This window comes from Electrona antarctica, assembly GCF_951216825.1.
Source record: "Electrona antarctica genome assembly, chromosome: 4".
In the NCBI taxonomy this organism is placed as follows: domain Eukaryota; kingdom Metazoa; phylum Chordata; class Actinopteri; order Myctophiformes; family Myctophidae; genus Electrona; species Electrona antarctica.
In genome coordinates this window covers 21476807-21494097 of record NC_136809.1, presented here as the reverse complement: position 1 = coordinate 21494097, position 17291 = coordinate 21476807, and the positions used below count along the sequence as shown (strand labels likewise).

The 17291-nt window shown below is 40.7% G+C and overlaps 1 protein-coding gene across 1 annotated transcript; it reads right to left on the bottom strand.

Moving 5' to 3' along the window:
- Positions 1-5191: 5191 nt before the first annotated feature.
- Positions 5192-11699, bottom strand: LOC306921773 (E3 SUMO-protein ligase CBX4-like). Its single transcript, XM_079499066.1, has 5 exons — positions 11380-11699; positions 11166-11209; positions 10700-10765; positions 9045-9111; positions 5192-7946 (listed from the first exon to the last, which is right to left on the bottom strand). Exons 1-5 carry the CDS (start codon positions 11446-11448, stop codon positions 6501-6503), a joined length of 1692 nt encoding a protein of 563 aa, XP_079355192.1. The 5' UTR covers positions 11449-11699; the 3' UTR covers positions 5192-6500.
- Positions 11700-17291: the final 5592 nt, after the last annotated feature.

The window sequence follows — 17291 nt, the reverse complement described above, 5'->3', positions numbered from 1 at the left end:
TACCTTTATCAATCCCGCAACCTAACATGACATAAATCACTTTTGTTTACAAATCATAAAGGCTCATGCTGGTTTAATCTACCAGTGATAAAAGCAATTAGAATTAGATTATTCAAATCACAGAAATAGCATACAATTTCGAACAAAATCAGAGGAAGATCTTAAAATAATATGGGTCAATATTGTATATAGCCAAATATAAAATCCTATAATAATACTATTACTAGAACAATGTGGGGCGAACTGCGTCTCACTGCATAATTAGACAAGTAATGCAAGCTACGATAAAGTTCTTAAATTTAATAGGCCTATTTCCACCGTTCATTTGGCAGACACGTGGGCAGACAGAACATGTGATAGCATGAGCCTGGCCTGCTATAGCCTATACGGCCCTACAGGAACACACCGTATGAATTATTAATTACAAGCATTTAAAAAAAGACAATTCGTGCCATAAGTAGTGCAATAACTACGTTTTTGGACACAACGACTTATTTGCATGCGTATCCCAAAGGTCAAATTAGCCTTTGTGGTTTTGGGGGTATATATAAACAACATATTTACAATTAATGTAATAGGCAATCACTTATTTCCCGATATCTATCTTTTTTCGCAAACAAGTTAATTGAAGCCGTCATTATTCCCCTGACTTAATATTTCTAATAATTATTATAACTGTTCAGTGTGAGCAGATGGTAGTTTCTTTATTAATTTTAGGGGTGTATCGGCTGTAACCTGGGCTATAGTGCGCTCTAATATCGCGTCAGTTTTTGTGAGGAAAAAAAATCCGTTTCCATTTTCAAGCACATCACAGCTGAGATTGCAGTGATTGCACTGAAAGAATAGAAATATTTTAAAAGCTAAGTTAATTTAAACGTTTCCCAGCAGACTCGCTCCCTCGTTATAGGCTATTCTGAATTGATATGTTTATTAAGATATAGCCTATATAGCCTATTGGACTATTTCGAGTCCAATATTTCGACTGTTTTTTAACAGTAGATTTAATTAATGCGGAGCGGAGCGGTCAGAGCGGAGCAAGCATTCAATCACGTCGCAATCAAATATCGCCTAGTTTTTAAGAGAGGAAATAGTCTAATGAACGGTTTTCTTTAATCACGAAAGTCACGATGTAAAGATAGGCTCATTAAACACCGGCATATATGCCTATAACTATATACACACTATAGCTCTTCTTCCACATGCCAATCCAATTCATCAAAAACCTTTGTTTCAATTTAAGAAGTGTTAAGTTAAGTTAATAATAAGTTAATAATAACAACAACAACAATAATACATTGAAAAGTAATGGTAATTATTTTCAAGCTGAACCATTACTTATTAGGCCTAGTAACAGAAATCTGTTTTGATTAAAATTATTATTATTGGCCCTCTCCTGTCCGCTGTGCCTGGACGGAGGGGGTACTGTTTACATTTCTATGTCTAATAGTGTTCAATCAATCAATGCTGGACAGAATACAGATAAAGAAGCAGAGGTCTTATTGAATACAGGTCGGATGTTTTCTCAGTTGGTGTTGCTTCAGCGCTGCCATGATGTCAGAAGAAAGAACTGTAGTGGCATTTTCGGTCTTTTCTCCACAGTATATATATTTTTTCCATAAAGAAACACTAGCCTATAGTGACTATAGGCTAATGTAATAAAATGTACTGTCTGCACCATGCACTAACACACTGATGATGATGATGATGAGGGCTTCGCAGTCAGCGTGGACGCGATTGGTCTCGACGCGCCTGCAGTGCAGCAGCGCAGCTCCAGTGTGTGGGAGCGCGGTGGACCTGGTACAAGATTATTGGTTCGCTTGTATCTGGGCAACCGCCAGGGAAAACCAACCGGTGATTCCAACTGCAGGGATAGGCTCCTTTTAACATTAGGAGGGGGGGGGGGGGTTATGGCAAGGACATAAAACATATGTGCATTTGGCCTGCACGGACCCCCATCTGAAAATATTTTGTGCCAGGGACCCCCATTTCAAAAGTATTCAAAATTGTTCCGAATTGTGTAAAAAGATCTAAAAGCTCTTGATATCTACAAGATCATAACACATTTTGGAGACCCCCCCGGAACCCCCCCAACTGCCCCAAGGACCCCTGGGGGTCTCCGGACTCCACTTTGAGAACTTGGTCCTCCTCCCATATCCATGTTGGCAGGGGAATCAATTTGACATACATGCCTTTTGACATGACCGTTAATTGGCTATACGCTTTATGTCGTCAATCGTCCGATGAATGCACTTCATAACGCATTCATCTGAAGTAGGCTGATGTATTTTTTTTATTTAAACCATGAGAAGGACGAAATGTTAGGCTTATAACGAGCCGAGATGTTATGCTATAATAGGTCTATATTTGGTTAAAACCATCATGTGTTTACATTATTTCAAAACGTAGTTATTTATAGGCCACTTTAGTTGACCTGGCTATTCCTGTTGAAAAACAACCGGAGTCTGACTGCAGTCAGAGTAATTTATGGGTATATTATAAGCTGTCCGCCATGTACAGTACATCTAAGTCTGTGTACTTGAACTTGAGATACAGTGTACTTGATATGTATATAGTGTATACTGTAGCAGCATACTTTATAGATAGGCTATAAGAGACATCTCAGCGCTAAGGTCAGCCTTGCTGCATTAGTCATTATCATGTCACGTTTCTATGTCTCATATCTTGTTGTCAAGTCATTATGATCCAGCACCATATATGTTCCTGTTTGTGTAATAAACTTTGTGAACCTTTAGCGTGATACTGTCTCGTGTCGCGTTATTGTTCTCCCGGGCCCGCGCGCCGCAGTCGCCGTTTCAACTGAATGATCACACACCACCCAGCCTGCATGCACACATGACACTACCTGTCTGTCAGAACCATGACGAGGGTCTAGTTTAGAGATTACATATAGCTATAGTCTTAATACACACAACATACATTCTAACACCAGCGTCAACTTGATGTGTGTTATAACGACATGTGGCGGTGTCGGTGCTGTGGTCTTTATAGGACTTGATGAAACCAACAACACATTATTATTATTATTATTATTATTATTATTATTATTATTATTATTATTATTATTATTATTATTATTATTATTAATAATATTTTCTGAGCTTGCCGCAAAGTGTTATAGCCACAAGCAACAAATTAAACCAATACTTCCATTAAACCATTATTTCATTTACAGTTTGGCCTATGCCATGTTTCAATGCATGGAAATGCTATTTAATAATTGCTTTTCTGCCCATGTATAGGCCTACCTGTAATAGGCCTATACAGCGTTTAGTAAATATTATTCGTATATGATCAATAATTAAGTTCATAATGGCGAGATAAACCTATATTTTCAGAACAAAAGTTAAGTCTATGGACATTTCTGTCAAGTTTGTTGCCGATGAGCGACCCAACGCGCAAATAAAATAACAATAATAACGAATTGGTAATCATTTCGCCTCATAGGTTATTGTAATTTCCTGAAACATTAGCACCACTGTAATGTGTCCGTGCACTGAGTGCATGCAGCTTGAAGGCGTTTCAAAGAGGCGCGAATCGCGCGATTGAAAAGAAACTGGATCGAGAGGACAGCCATTTTCTCTGTCGATCTCACATTAACGCATACCGAAAGCACTTTGATTCGCTGCATGCAGAAGAGAAAATGGTCGAGAGCTCGAGCCACAGCAGCGATTGGGCTACTAGCCTATATTATAGGCTATACTATATAGCCGCTATAGCCTATAATATAAGATCTTTGCATTCTATATTTTTGGTTTTTGTCAGACTAATACGCCATACGCACACCGGAGTTTAGGCTACTTGTTAAATAATGCGACCTATAGATCATGTATTTTTACAGAAAAAAGTGTCAAGATCTCTTGGAATGTTAGTGGTTATTGACATGGGGGAATATAAGAAATATAGCTAAGAAAATTGGCCTTGTCAATAGCCTATTAGAAATGGCTTGGTTGGTTGCCTTTAAGTTCCTGCATTGGGAAATGGTCTTATCATTAAATCAGTTCTGTACATAGTCACAGGCAATCGTCACAACAAATAATCAAAGAATGACACTCTCCTCCATCTTTTCAATGCTCAGGTTGCAAACGCCATGTAGACATAGCCTATACTGTATAGGCTAAACAGGCACTGTCACTTAATTCTATATCGCCTAAGAGAAATATATTCAAAAACTACAGAACTAGACAGGCTATATCCTATACTATATGCACTATGCAGTTATGTTTCTCTTTAGAATAAAGCTATGTCGGAATTTCGGTAATGTCGTATTTCAGAATTCATCCACCGCTCTGACAGCTTCGAATGCTTCTCACAATGCGTTTAACAGCATAGTGACCCGAGTTTGTGAAATGCATTTAAGGTGACTTCATGTTATTCCTCTTATACTTAATACGAATATTGCCCACGGTCGGCTTCAAGCAGGTCTCGTGACGTGATATATCGGTCTATTTGCCCATAGTTCAGCAAACATTGTTGAACAATCAACAAGACTTCACTGCACAACCTGTTGCCCTGGTGGATTACTGATTTTGTTTTTATAGCCATAGGTCTGAGCAAACAATATTCTTTGCACGGAGTAGCCTAAATCGAAGTCACAGAACTCTTGCATTGTCGTAGGCTACACACTATCACTTTAGTGGCTTACTGTTTTTTTGTAATGGGGAAGAAATGTAGAATGTCATAACAGCCATTTCATAAGCTATAGTTTCGCTATAGCCTATAGCGAAATCGTTGGTATTGACAGCCTATAGGACGGTAGGACCTATATGTCTGAAAAGAGCATAGGTTTCAGTGAAAATATGAAACAGTGTTTGACACTGCAGGTCCTTCCATTTCTTTATAGGCGTAAACAGTGAACGGAGTAGCGCGTTGCAAATGGAGAGTAGGCCTGTCCTATACCTTATCATTTCCAATTGTATAGTGTTCCATTTTCAAAATTGTCTTTTAATTTATTTGTGCTTTACTTCCAAATTCGCTTTCCTGTACCATAATAGGGCATGTGGTTTTGGCAACCAGCTCATCTTTCAGCATGCCGTAGAAACCTCTTCTGCACGAGAAGCCGTTTTATAGCCCATTCAAATTCCGTGCCAATTGTGTATTTTGTATGAGGCAGGTATAGGATAAAGTATTGTAATACAACAAAAGGTATAGCTGTGCATTAAACCACTTATTGTAAACATTTGTTATTGCAAAACTTATCTCCAGAAGCTTTTCAATGTCTGAACACAAAACACAATCAAATTGCCTCATAGATCACCTTCTTAAAGAGAAAATAAAATCCATCTCCAGACCATGATAGGTCTTCATAATAACGGCACATTAAGAAGAAGCTGTGTGACATTAAGGGGTTTGGTAGGCCCAATGTGTGCTTGCAATACCAATACAGTTGTCTTGCATGTTATTGTTAGCACAAAGGATGTTACAGTTCCATTTGACACCTTAGCATAATTCTTTATGGAGAAAAAAAACAAAAAAAACAACAAACATGTAGTCATACACTTCTCATGTAATCAAATGGCATGTAATCTCCCCATCTTGGAGGGTCTAATTGAGAGAATATACATTTACACTGTTCAATAATAACAGAGATAAGCAGAAATTAATACATACACATTTAAATTACAATTATACGTTTTCAGGATGGAAGAGATGGACAGTAAGCTTATACTAAAGTATTTCTCAAATACCAATCCTGTTGCCCACAACAAAACAGAGGCATGTGGTTGCATTTGTCTTGTGCTCAATATCAGGTCTTGAATCCATCACTGATAATCATTCATTTGTAAAATCAAAATGACAGGCCTAGCGGCTTTGCCCCCCTAATTTATACTCCATCATACAATGAATTCCAGATCTTTCCAACAAGTATGACAGTTGTACGACAAAGTATAATCAGGCTTTTCATTTACTTATTTGCTTGTGTAAGCAAGCCTATATGACGAGACCTGTCCTATAGATTATACAAATGCATACTAACTTAGATCAATCAAATTTGGGCATCTGTTCTCTCTCTCTCCCCACACACACACACACACACACACACACACACACAGTGTAATTTACCATTTTTCAGTATATTTCGCTTCCTTACATAACTTCAATATACACACAAGTGTTGACAGTTAAGTATAAATCAAAACAGATCTAAATCCATAGAAAATGTGAGAGATTATTTACACACAACATTAAGTGCTTCTTCGATGAGCCCTGACACTATGGTCAATTAACATTTTCTAATTTGTTTTTTAAACTCAATTTGAAATAGCTGAAATTAGATACTGCATACGATTAAATCTCAAGAATAATAACAGCCAAAGCTTATAAGAAATAATAGCATTACGCGGAATAAGGTTTTCAAAATTAATTAATTCTGGAAAACCACAAGGGCTCCTTTGTACATTCAAGCAGCAGAAAATATCAATATAATTCGTATACATTTTCTTCAACTTCACACAGACGTTACTGTGTTGGGATCATCTTCACTATATCGTTACATATTCCTTAAATGTAACCGTGAGGCAATTTGTGGTAATGTCCGTGATGATTATATTCCCAAGAAAAGGCTTGAAAACAGGAAATGTCTCCTCCTTTGCCTGTTTTGTGTCAGAAGACACCACTTCCCCTATCTTTTCATTATGATCAACGGCATGCATTTCATTCTGCACTTGCATTTGTGTCTTAGCTTTTGCTTGTGTTTCAGGCCGTTTTTGCGTTTCATCTTGCCTTTCAGTCCGTGTCACAGTGGGTGCTACAGTCTCAGGTTTGGACTTGACGATACTCAAGTCCATGGGCTCCACTTGGTCAGCATACATATAGTCCTGTGGTCCATGCTGGCTCTGGTGTCCATTTAGATCTATGCTGATGCTTGGGGGGGGTGAAGACACTGCGTTAGGTGCACTGATGCTCCTGGAGCTCAGAAACCTTTTAGCATCAGCATGGTCCTCATTGTCTGCTTCAGAGAGGTGCCGTTTGAGTGCTGTACGCACCGTCTGCGTTCCTTTGGGCGCCAGCAGGGAAGAAACGTCCATATCCAAAGGCACAGAGACCAGAGTAGGCTTTGTTTTTGGATCTAAATGCAGATTCACTGGGAGCTGCTTTTGCCCCCCGACCTCTGAACGTTTATCCTGTTCTGTCACAGTTGGATCCAATTTAGGAGATTGTGCCTTCTCTGGACAATTTCCATTATATCCAGAATGAGGAATATTTGGTTCGTCACTCTGGTTTTTAATCATCCCATTGACAAGGCCCAGTTTCTTGACAAGCTTCATCTTTTCAAGGTGATTCTCCATACCGCCGTCGTTTTCCGGCAGCGGCTTGTCAGCAGTTTCAGAATCTCCATTCTTAATCCTAGCCGCCTGCATTCCATTCTCCATGTACTTGCTCATGACAATTACAATCCGTCCGTTCTTGTTTTTGTTCTTGACTATTTTAAGTTTGTTGCCACCATTGGGCAGTGGCAGAGCCTCCGGTTTAGCAGCGTCCTTTGTTTGCTCAGGTTCAATGTGGGCATTGAGGTCCGCTGGTAGCTTCTTCAGCTCCATTGTAATATCCTTGACCTTGGTCAGACAACCTGAATCTTTGTCTCTGACCCATTTTTGCTGCAGGGCTGGAGGAAGGTTCCAGCCCTGGTTAGCCACCTCTCTGGGCTTGGGGAACGGAGGCTCGTACATCTTTAGGTCCGGCTGGTAGTGGTGATGTTTCTTGCTGTTGAGCTGGTAGTAGAACTTCTTCTTGCCATGGGTCTGCTGCTCGGCCTCACGCTCCTTGCACAGAGGCTGGTATTGGTGGTGCTTCTTGCTGTTCATCTGGTACTGTTGAGTCAGGGAATCCGCCGTCTGGTTTGGGCTGGCCTTCTGGCAGTCTTCTTCTCCCATAGACACTCCGTGAAGGTCAGACAGAATGCTGGATCGTCTCGCGAAGGATGGGACCTTTGGACACAAAATGTCGAATATTGATTAGACATTAATAAATGGTCATAAGGTGTATATGGAATATAATTGAATTGATTCGAACAATTAAACAATGATAGGTTGCAGGACCCATAATGGCATAATCCCAGATTATCTCTATTTAATATGTGTGTAAAATGGTCATACAAGCTAATTTAGCAACCAAAATAAGACTTATTTATCGATCTGCCAATGTTGGAACGAAAGTATAGCTCAGTGGGGGCCCATGCAAAGTATATTCAATAAACTTTGGTTGGTATAGAAAGGGGCTTTTAATGTGTATTCCAGGGGAATTCATCCATGCTCACATTGCCCTCCTACAGTTAGTGCGTGTCCCTTTCAGCCACTGGCACAGCCATAAGTGTGACATTTCAAAGTGGGCCCTGGCTGTGACCTCAGCACAGAGGAATGCCACTGGCTGCTTTGTGTCCCATCACCGACTTTATCCCATGTGTTACCACCAACACCCTCCTGAGAGGAACAAACAGTCCTCTGAGGGGTTCCCCTGGCCTTTTGGATTTGTGATAGTTTAGCATCACTAGTTTAGCATCACTAGATTTGGTGGTTTCTATAGTCATATTTTACATTGTAATCATCCTACAAGTAAAAAACAAACATACTAAAGAAACAAAGCCTCTTCACGAATGTGGAAAATGAGTCAGGGCAATAGTAGTAGTAGGCAATAGTAGTCTCGAGACAGACTGTTGACACCAAATTCAAAGGAAAAGCAGGTGCTGTTTTTCCTTTATTTTTTGACGATGGGTTCTCAGATTGGGGCAATAGCAATGCTGCTTGTTTGAAATTCAACCTTTTTGCCAACTGCATTAAATATGTACAAATGTTATACATCCCACGAAGAGATGACCCAATTACTAGATAGCAAAAGATAGGCATCTAGAAACTAAAATATAAACATTAATTTCATATTACACCCTGGGAATATGAATGAGAGAATAATGCATAAAAATAGAAATGCTGAAGACACAAGCATATTTCTTATGTTGTAGTATAACATTAATGCCATCCAGTTTGGTTTTCAAGAATAGTCACGTGGTGATATCTAGAGGATTTCCTTACCTGAACCAGTAGGTGCTTGGGTTTAGGACCTCTTTTTCGATATCCGACCAAATGATCTTGTCTTTCCCTGCAGAACCAAAAACAAACAATTTAATGACTGAAATCCTCCTGTAAAATGGGTTGCTGCTACATGGAAACACAATGTAATGGGTTAAGTTCAAGTTATTTCTAAATCAGATGTCACATGGCTGGACTAAAATGACTCATATTTTTAATCTTACACTGGGCAAATATATGTCAAATGCCAGCTTGAGACCCAATTATTTTCCACCTTTGCTACTACTCAAGAGAAGGTCACCCAACACCGAACCAACTGGAGAAAGTTCATGAATTACCTATATGCTCCCCAAAAAGCAAAGGGTTTAAGTCAAATTTGCTGCTACAAAATGTACCATTACTTAGACTGTTTACTTAATACTTAGTTGAACATCTGCATGCCTATTCTTGGCCATGCCAAACACAGCAGATCTACAAGCTCATGACACAATTGGAGCTTGAAGATGTGCTGTTTTTGGCAAAGAGAGGTGTAGAGATGGAAAAAAGCAGTCCAAGTACACTTGCAACTCATGTCAGTTTTACTTAGAATAGAGGGTTTAAAAGTGGTTAAGCCTTGAGTAACTAATTTCATGTTAGCGTATGTATCTATACGTGGTGGAAGATACAAGCCAAGGCAGACTTGCCTTTCCTTGGCTTCATGGCAAGTGTTTCTCACAGGCAGTAACTCAATACCACAGACAGGAGTGATGTCAGTCCCCTCCCCCTCCCTCCTCCCTCACATCTAATTACAATGACGACTCAGTGTATTTTCATAGCCTGGCATTCAGACGATTTGGCTCCCCAGAGAGATGTGCAATTAGTTTCAATAAAATATCTCCCCTTTAGAGAGAGGTAATTGCAAAAACAGATGCAGAGTGTGGTCAATGTTTTGCTTTAACGTGTGACCTACCACTAGAAGGTTGTTGTGAGGAGACCCAAAAGGAGGGTGAGAGAATAACCAGTGCTGGTTTCATTTACCGTGTCCTTCGTATAAAAAGGTGTCTGGCCTATCTCTCAATGAAACATCTAGCAACAGCCTTGCAGCTAACACAACCAAGGTAGCCCACATTAAAAAGGCTTTGTGCTTCTGCTGCTACAATTAGATTTCCAGAGGAAGTTATTTTGGCATGGTATCATGTTCTTTTGAGACAGCATATATACACGTCTGATTTGAAACGGCAATTACAGTTTGGTTTCCTGTTCACTTGTCTACTCTACACCTGCATTTCCGTGCGCGGACTTTTCAATGCATCATAAGCCAAGGAAAGGAGCAAAGTACATGTTCATGAAGAAAACATTTCAGCCATGTCCTAAAGAAAAGATAACAAAGATAAGATGCACTATTCTTTTTTTTAAAAGTAGTGTCAATATTTTTTTTAACAATAACATTGGTGATGGCCTTCACAATCAAGTGCAAGCTCACACAGGTGTGTTCTTTGATTATTGTTGTTCATTCTATCTCAGGTAGGTAACTTCACTTCAATGTGTGTAGTGTGTACAGAATAACTGTTATATGCTATCAATTCAACTAACTAATTGATTATCATAACCTGGCAATTTGGGGTCAACCTTTCCTTCTTGCACCTGGATCATCATAATGTGTCCACCCTTGAACTCACCTGTCTTTGAAAGCATCAAGGAGTCTTGGATCCAGAATGTTCTCCTCTGGCTCCCATGTGTTGTATCTGCTCAGTCAGAGAAGACAGGTCGAGGGAGATTAACTATTATTACCAAATAGCTCACAACAAGTATTACAATTATTGTCAACAGCGAAAAGCAAAGGATCAAGGATCATTCATACTGTAGGTCTAGAAGGGAAATTCACAAGTAACTTTTACGAAATGTAGAGTTTAGAAGGTGGAGTGGGGCTGTAGAACAAGTGACTGCCCCCTTTCGACACTGCATTATATCAACACACAGACATGTCTCAAACGGACGGTTAATATTCAGTTCGCCCTTGAAACGTTTGGGATTCTAATTTCTAAACATTCTAAAGCCAAATCGATCATGATCGAGGTAGTGGTCGCGCAGCTAAGCGCGCAACACACACACACACACACACACACACGAGCGAGGGCGACTTACTTAGGAGACCATCCTCGCCACTTGACCAGGTATTCAGTCCTCCCCTGCAAAATATAAACATACTTTGAGTTTGATATGCAGTAAATTCAATCGAGAAAACTCATGTTTATGATGGTAAAGAAGACACGGTCTTTGTAACGAGCCTCTTCTGAGTGTACAGCTAACGAATGGCCCGGTGTTTAGTTTGAGGCGTTCAAAGGCAAAGCACACAAACCTTCCGGCTCCGTTTCTTCTCGATGCTTTCCACCGCAAAGACATGTTCTCCCGCGGCGGGCAGCTCCATTTTTCGGTCGCTGGTGGTGGGGTAATAATAATGCCTTGTTTTTCGCAGTCGTTCACGCGGCGTTTTATCTTCTTAATGTCTCCCCGGCTGTGCCCCAGCTCTTTTCTAGTATTGTGATCATCGAAAGCTAACCGCTAGAAGAGTCCCCCGGCCCCTATGTCCGCTCACTCCAGTTTCGGGATCGTTTGGCAAGAGAGGAGACAGTCAGTGACACCGAGACCACGGCTTTTGAGAGCTCCGTCCCGAGTTGAAGCTGCAGCACCACACACAGAACACTTCATGCAAATAGCCATTGATGTGACGTCGGCCTGGAGGCGGGGACTCGCTCAGCATTCGTCGTACGACGGTGTCGCGCGGCGAAAACAGCAAACCTACAAGCTCAGAACGCATTGGGAGCCCGACGCGCTCTGAGCTTGTAGATCTGTTATTTTCGGAAAAGAAGCATACTGACTCAACTGCAAGAGGGTGCTATGAAAGACTGGACTGTCTTTTTTCCTCTGCTGTACATCAATTCCAGGGAATCAATTCGTCAAAATCAATGGTGGCACCCTAATTTGTGCCAGCATATTTTATATTTCAGTGACCTCAGACCTCCATAATAGCCTTTCATCTTCTATCCACTATAGTTAGAAAGGATTTTAATAGATTTCTAAATACATATAATATATCATATTTCCTAAACATTCACCACGAATTGTGTCCAATTGTTCAAATATGTCAATGGCCTATCCACAATAAAAGAGGAAGAATCATTTTGAAATAGCTGCTACGGTAAGCCTGCTATTAAAGTGGGCCACAAAGTGGCCTATAAACGATAGGCTATATCTGTGAGTTTTATTTCAGATGATCATTTTTCGAATTCATGTAGACCTGCCTATAAGCCTATAAACACAAGTCGCGTGCAAGTGTTTACTACCATACCATGAATGGCTTTCCCTTCCGAGTCAAGGTCATACAAGTACTAGCCTACATATTTATGGCACATCGTTGGGAGCATGCACGCTTATTTTCTGCTGGATTTCCAGCACTAAAATGGCCCGTGGTCGTGCTGTAGCCTATGTAGGTCAACATCCTCGGTTGGGTCTTCAACCCCGTTGGCTTTTCCTCCAGTCTAGTGTGGTTATTTTCTGAATTCTGACCGCTGAACCTTGACAGGCACCAGCCGCTTGCGTTATCACTTGGCAAAGAGGCGCGCAGCCTACAACTGCCTCCTCTGGCAAATTATAAACCAGGTCCGCGCGCATGCATGAGAGGAGAGCCCTCTCTATCTGTCTGTCTGTGGACGCAACATCAACAGATACCCCACTTTACCAGGGTCATCTCTTTGCTGTTCGTTCATCTGGCTTTACTTTATATTCCTCTCTACCCCTGTCTCTACCAACGAAATTCGAATAGATAGGCTACTATTTACACAGATGCCATACTATACTATATCTGCACGAGCCTATTTTATTCATATGAAAGAAAGCAGCCTATATATGCGCATGTTGTAGCCTATATAGGCTTTTTTTGTTCATATCAGCCACTAAATAAAATACGGCAGTGGACGGGTTAAAGAGTGGCGGCAGTGTTCAGCCTATGGCAGACAGGCACGCCTGCATGTCCTTATAAGGTATTGAGCACAAAACGGTGCTGAAATATCAAATGAACCGGTGTCACCACTTCTGTGGATCCACACGAGAGTATTTGCGTTCAAAATCACTTCCATACTTGTGCTGGCTGTCAAAACACACATTCATTTTCATTAAGAGTAGACCAGCAGCCTTCCACGGAGAAGATTAGGCTATATAGACCACCAACTGCACCAAGGAACGGCTGCGACTGCTGCTATTCTCGTATGTCTGTGTCTGTGCAATGCTGCTGCATGTGAAACCACAGCTCAACAACTGCGTCATTCTTAATTTAATTGTGACTAAACATGATTTGAACATGGATTGACTAGCAGAGCTCATCAGAATTCGTTTGGCTTTGGTTTTTTGCCGTTGTTCTGTGTGGTATTCCGCAAACGGCACCTGCCAATCATGTTGTCAACGGGGGAATTTCACCCCAGCCCAGTGAAACCTCATACGGTTTCTCAAAGGGTTTTTTATATATTGCAGCCTATACCTAAGATATAAGCCATTGATTCAGTGTAAAACAATGGATTGTGTGGTCATTCGCAGATATGGAGGCACCATTCAGCCGACAGTCTGGGGCTGCAGAGCTGTCTATCTCCAGCCTGCCTGAGCAGTGAGCACGGCACGTGTTTCACGGGTTGAGGGAATGTGATGCTACACGTGCGCGCGTATTAATATGTTACTATATAAACTTCCATTTGAACCGAGTCCACCCATAACCCAACAATGTATGCGAAAGAAAATAACCCGACAGTCGAATGTAGCCGGCTAGTGTCCAAAAAGATATCCGACCGACTCGTGTTTTAGATGAATTTATAGGCTGCATTCTTCAACTATTTCCCAAGCCGCGCTGTCAATTATGACAATTTGATGGACTATGCAGGGAACCATTAAATAATATATAATTACACGTCATCAAAATGTGTGACTAAATCCTACAACGATAGCCTTAACCGAAACTGCACTCATGTTAATGCACAATTTCAAGAACTGTACGTTGAATTCTTTATTTTATATATTGGGCTAATCAAACGTTATGGATAAATGTTGCTGCGCAGTGCGCACACATAGTTTACAATTTAGGCCTATCGGCATAATTTCTTATCGAATGATAAGTAGAGCCTATACATGTAGGCTAGAGAACATTTCTCAGCAGTTGATGTGGCATAGCCTTTGTGAAGATGACACAGATTACATGAAATGCAGGTTTGTCGCAAAGTCTAATGTTCAAGACAAAATGAGGCACGTTTAGCCTATATCACATTTCAACAAGGCAATTCAAACTGCTTCAAACAAAAGAGCATTACAACTAACGATAAATTAATCATTAAGCATAGGAAGAAAATAAATGAAGGTTCTGCAAATTCATTAATGAGGGCACAATCCCCTGTCAATGTGGATATGGGAGTATACTGGCCATTTTGTCTTTTGAACTTGACATTGAAACATGGTGGTGGAGTTTTGACTTCCTCTTTTCAACAATGGTTTCCACATCAATCAATTAATGTCACATTAAAATCGATTGCCTTCATGTTTAGTCATTCATTATTAGTGAGCTGCAGTCTCTGAGCAATTAGCTCAGCACACACATCATTCAATCTGGATTTGCAGAGTAAAAATGCACAGGATAGAGTTAAATTAACACAAATAGTTATGCTGTGCAGCCTTGGTTTAGGAATGAAATGGGAATCCTTACTGTACATGTACAGTATAGGCTACAGCCTATACATGTGTGAGTCTTCACACATGTGAGACTTATAGGGACAGCAGGTGAGAGTAAGACATGAGAGCAATCTCAAACTGATAAAAGGATGTGCACGAGTGCATGGACAACGTTAATCTTTATGCAGGTAAGGACATCTGATTAAGATGACATTTCAGCCTAGGAACAAATGACGCTTTGCCTGCGTCAGAGTGAACTACCACAGATCAAATTACAACAGATGAAACACTTGACAATGGAAAGAGAGGAGAGAGAGAGAGAGAGAGAGAGAGAGATAGAGAGAGAGAGAGCAAGGGATGTGGAATGCACACTTTAGGTTATGATGGTGAAAATGTGTAAATGGCAGCTCACATTAAGCACATGTAGATTAAAACAGACTGTCTCGAAAGAGCGCACACACACACACACACCCCTTTTGGCCATATAGTAAAAAACTAAAAACTTTACTTTAACTCTGAGAGTGAGTCAAATAAAAAAAATGTAGACATGCATGCCGCTGAGCAGCCAAAGTACAGTATGATTAGGTACACACAATTTTATTGCTCATTCCATATTCAACTGGGAATCATGCCACCTGTTTCAGCTATTAAGATCTGACCAATGAGTCGCCACTGAAGTCAGCCTTTAATGCCAATTAAACACAAAGCTCTGGGCAGTGAGTCTGTCCCTATATGACATATATGATTATTTATGGTAACAAGTGGCCAGGGCAGAGGTACTAGATACACGGTAGTCATGTGACCCCGGGGTCCCTATTGTCTAGATCAGTGTATGCCATTTTCCTCACCCTGAAACCTGTAGATTAGGTCTTAATAAACACAACGTTTATTCAGTTGTAGATCACTTTATTCACCGTACACTGGCTGGACATGTAAAAACTGTTCCCTCCACAATTCACATCTGATTACCTGCGCCCACTGCACATGCGTATATCAGCTCATGTGAGTTGCTGTAAAGGATACTATATAGAACTGTCGAAGTGTACAATAGAGAGCAATACAAGTTAACACAACCAACAAATGTGGTTTGTTTTTTTGTGCCAATCTAGCCTTCCCAGATGTGTGAAAAATGAGTCATCCTTGTTACGAGCAGAGATGATTGAGACACATGGAGCGCCAAATGAAAATGCGATTCTAATATCCCTCTCTCTCTCTCTCTCTCTCTCTCTCTCTCTCAAGGATTTTCACTTCACTGGCGTTATTATAGAAAAACACAATCTCAGAGCGGTGCATGGGTTGACAAAATATTCTTGAGATGCATGGATGGCAAAGTCAGCCGGAGGAATTTATAATGTCAAACTTCTTCTATCTCTACATTACATCTATTACCCAAAGGATGAAAGGCACAGTCCGGCACAATGAGATTGCAATTGTATAGAATAATAATCTAAATAAATAATTCCCACCCATGTTTGTTTGAAGGGCCCTCCAATTTGATACACATTTGTCCACAGACCCCCATTTGATGAGTATAAAATGTTCTTTATTTTATTTTTTATCTCTGGCACTACAATCTACACTGTAAATCCTCACTGTTATTTAACTCTGAGAATGTACAAATGGAACTAAATGGACCAGTTAGTCCATTTGGTTCAATTCATAATATACTCTCAGAGTTACAGACCAGTAAGGTTCCTTTTGGTTCCTAGCTATCAATCATTTAGCCTTTGGAAAACCCTCAAGGACCCTCAAGGACCACATTGAGAATCGCTGTTAAGTAAACCATTGCAGACGCAATGGTATTGATTTTTCTTATTTTTCCGTCTACAATATAAACACAAATGTTAATAGACAAATATGAGTCATAGGCAATATAAGCATCAGTGGGAGGTTGACGTACTAAGGAGGAGTCCCTACTTAGTACGTCAACAGCGCTTCTTGATCACGACAAGTGTTTTGCCCCCTCAAGGCTCATCCTTCTGCGGAAGAGATAGAAGCAGGGAAAGGGGGAAGACAGATAGAAAGCCAGACAGGCAGACAGGCTAATAGAGAGGGAGAATCACAATCACATCACTACTCTGGTGTATTTCATTTCATGGAGAAACAGCCATGACAGAAAAGAGAGAGACAGACAGAGATAGAGAAATGAGACAGAGAGAGAGATACAAAGATGTTCCACTGCGTCACTGTGACTCAACCTCCTATGCAGGCACTTGTCGTGTAATCGCTGGTGACGTTTGTGTGTGTGTATTATACATACGTCAGTGGCAGGTAGCACTCACGAGTGGCTGATATGGCCATGTACTATGACTCAGCGGATGTTGCACAGAAAATGTTGCGCACGCACCCACGCACCCACGCACGCACCTCTACTGTACCTGTCCTCTGCACTCACTCTTTCTATCTGACATATGGAATAAAGTGAGCCCATTGTAAGTGATGATTTGTTCAAATATCTCAAATGTGTTAAATAGGTCTATAGGGGACAGGCACAGCGACGCGGCAGGCAAGATTCAGGGTTAACTCCGCCTACTTTTGATGCCATTTTCCAGCCTGACCAGTTTG

What these genes read in the sequence shown, in the direction of transcription:
- LOC306921773 (XM_079499066.1), bottom strand. Translation starts at nt 11,448, where the DNA reads ATGGAGCTGCCCGCCGCGGGAGAACATGTCTTTGCGGTGGAAAGCATC. An exon ending in AGAAGAAACGGAGCCGGAAG is followed by an intron (nt 11,210 to 11,379) that starts GTTTGTGTGCTT and finishes TATATTTTGCAG; the next exon opens with GGGAGGACTGAATACCTGGT. An exon ending in TGGCGAGGATGGTCTCCTAA is followed by an intron (nt 10,766 to 11,165) that starts GTAAGTCGCCCT and finishes CTGACTGAGCAG; the next exon opens with ATACAACACATGGGAGCCAG.